Source organism: Cephus cinctus, unplaced genomic scaffold (genome assembly GCF_000341935.2).
Source record: "Cephus cinctus unplaced genomic scaffold, Ccin1 Ccin1_scaffold0698, whole genome shotgun sequence".
Classification (NCBI taxonomy): Eukaryota; Metazoa; Arthropoda; class Insecta; order Hymenoptera; family Cephidae; genus Cephus; species Cephus cinctus.
In genome coordinates, this window is record NW_014333319.1 from 1914 (window position 1) to 4604 (window position 2691).

Below are 2691 nucleotides of genomic sequence, written 5' to 3' on the forward strand. Positions count from 1 at the left end.
GGGAAATATTCGCGATTGTATCCTCGATTTCGTCAAGACAAGTTGCTTGAATACACCTAGAAACCCGAGATTATTTTCACCGGCGTGGTGTCGCGAGTTAAGATATTTCGGTTTTCGCACGCTAACGCGTAGATTGAAAAGTGTCTTTACCCATTGTACTCTGTGTGTGCTAGCCAGAGGTCATGAAAGAGGATATTTCAAAAATGATCCGTACATACTTTCGTTAGCCGTAACATGTATCAGTAAACGCGGAGTGCGCGATAGCCATATCACTAGGGCTATTATAACCGATCATCGATTCCACGAAGGTATGTATCTGCCACTTACCAGTAATAGCTCCTACATAATTTGTCTTTAAAAAAAAAAATTTTACAAGAATTGACGCGCTTTCACCACGAAGTCGCCCCCGAGGAGGAGGAGCAGTTGCTCTTAGGGTGCCTCGATCATATAGAGGAGGTTTACGCGGAGCTCAGCACCAGCACGGCAACGGTGATGCAAAGTGCTAACGGTAAAACATACTTTTTTTAAAAAAAACAGATTACGTCTAATTTACGTTTTATAAAAAAAAACGTAGCAGGTCCATCGACAGCGCTGGACGTGCAGGTGATGGAGGAGGAAGAAGAAGAAGAAGAAGAAGAAGAGTGTGAAGAATCGCTTCACAATACGTGGGGTATGCGTTAAACAGTATCGGAAGCAAAAGGAGAAAAAAGAACAATGCGATCTTCTTCATAATTTTTTTACAGATGAAATCATGTCGATAGCATCGGCCGCTAGCGATCGCAGTGTCTACATCGATGATGATGATGATGATGACCGCTCCACCATGTCCAGCGCTTCTAACGAACGCTATCAATGTAATAGTTATAAATTAACAGACACCGTTGAAAACTCATCTGTGTGAAAATAAAAAGTAAAAAAAAGTTGTAGAGCCGTTGGAGGTTGCTGGCTACGATAACCATATTGCACCGGACAACGCACGGTCTCCGCAGGAGCACGACAACGCTGAAAAACCGGTGCTATGGGTTCGTAGGAACGGCGTGTACGAGGTAGCGGATGCCGACAAAGCGGCCGATGCATTGGCGGGGTGCGATGGGGCCCCGAGCGCAGCGGCTACCCTCGAGGCAGGTAACGTAGAAAGAAATATTCTTTAACATTTAAAGTCCTCTTTGTCAAAACTGCTAACTTTAAAAATGTAGGGGATGATGATGATGATGAAAACCTGTTAGACGCTGTATTCTCATACATCGGGTCGATGTTTAATCCTCGAGAGGAATGAGAAGTCAGTAGGAGCCGAATACTCTTTCTTTTTTTGTTTAATAAAAAAAAATAATAAAAAAACTCTTTTTCCAAACGCTAGATGTGGTGAATGTGGACACACAGTACCAGACTGGCAGGGGACCCCTTCTTCGGTCACAGAGTTGTGTCGACGAAGACACCGACAACGAGGTAGCCAGCGATAACGACGTGTTACCACCAGGGTATAGGTTAACCGTACAAGCCGAAACGACACGTCGCATAAATCGGAAAAGTTTTTCGGAAAAACATTTTGCGGGACGAGCAGATAGCTATTGTTACGATTGCTAAATCCGGAAAATCAAGCAATCGTAAATGAAGTTTGTAATATAAGGGATGATTCGTTGGTTCGGTCTACTTGTACAGCACGTCCACGTGTTAATACAAGGCCTAACGAATTTTATGAATTGGAGTTGTGATAATTTCTCAAGATATGTCTCCGCGGATCTGGAAATATTCTATTTTTAAGTGATTCTTCGGTAGGTAAATCTTTTGGTAAACTTGAAAATTCTATAGGATTCAATTTCCACGGTAAGTATTGAATAGAATTGTTTTGTTCGTTAACTTGATATTCAGTCGCGACAAGATCCTTTTGGCTCGTTGGTTTTGTTTGTTTTTGAGTATATGGTTTATTTGATTGTCTGAATATTTTACATAACTGAACTTTTCTACCACTTCGTTTAGGCATACGTCTGTACTTACTCAGATTTCGTATAAGAAGTATATTTGGAATTCCTTCAGTATCTGATCGAATCTCTATTAGGATGTTCAGCTTGAATCAGTCCTATCCAAGTTCTGATGATGTATGGAATGTTGATCGAAGTTTCGATTTGTATTAATGATTTGGTAGGATAAGGTAGAGGCCCTAGATTCGGCTTCAGTTCTACCTTTTTAGAAATAGTAAGGATGGATAGAGGCCCTATACAACGGCTTCAGTTCTATCCGGGAAGGTTACGAGTAAATGTGAATACTCTGATTTTGGTAACTTGGAAAAGTTTTAGAGGTACTTGGTATTTTGGACTTCACTCACGACACACTCGACAACTCTGATGTTGCACTCTTAGTCTCTTTCTAAAACACACATAATGCTACATCTGGCTCCCTTTTTATAGTAGTAAAACTACTTCTGATTGGTCAATGTGACTCCCCTTCTTTAAAATTCTTAATATATCGATTGATAGCTAACCCTTTTCCGATAATCAATATACCAAGTCGTACTCCGTTATTTGAATCTCCTTGAATGTCATCCGAGAAGATTCAGGCCTATCCGTTTATTTATCATTGTTCAATTTTAACAAGGTAAAATACAATATTCAATATTATTAGTGTAACGTTAATAATATGTTACATTAATGATTAGTAGTTATAAGCCACTTCTGGCCGTCACAACAAACCCCC

At 40.4% G+C, this 2691-nt stretch overlaps 1 protein-coding gene across 1 annotated transcript; it reads left to right on the plus strand.

The window, feature by feature from the left end:
* The first annotated feature begins 633 nt into the window (after window positions 1-633).
* Window positions 634-1234, plus strand: LOC112494694. The gene is made up of 2 exons (XM_025087541.1): window positions 634-854; window positions 922-1234. Exons 1-2 carry the CDS (start codon window positions 752-754, stop codon window positions 1149-1151), a joined length of 333 nt encoding a protein of 110 aa, XP_024943309.1. The 5' UTR covers window positions 634-751; the 3' UTR covers window positions 1152-1234.
* The last annotated feature ends 1457 nt before the right edge of the window (window positions 1235-2691 follow it).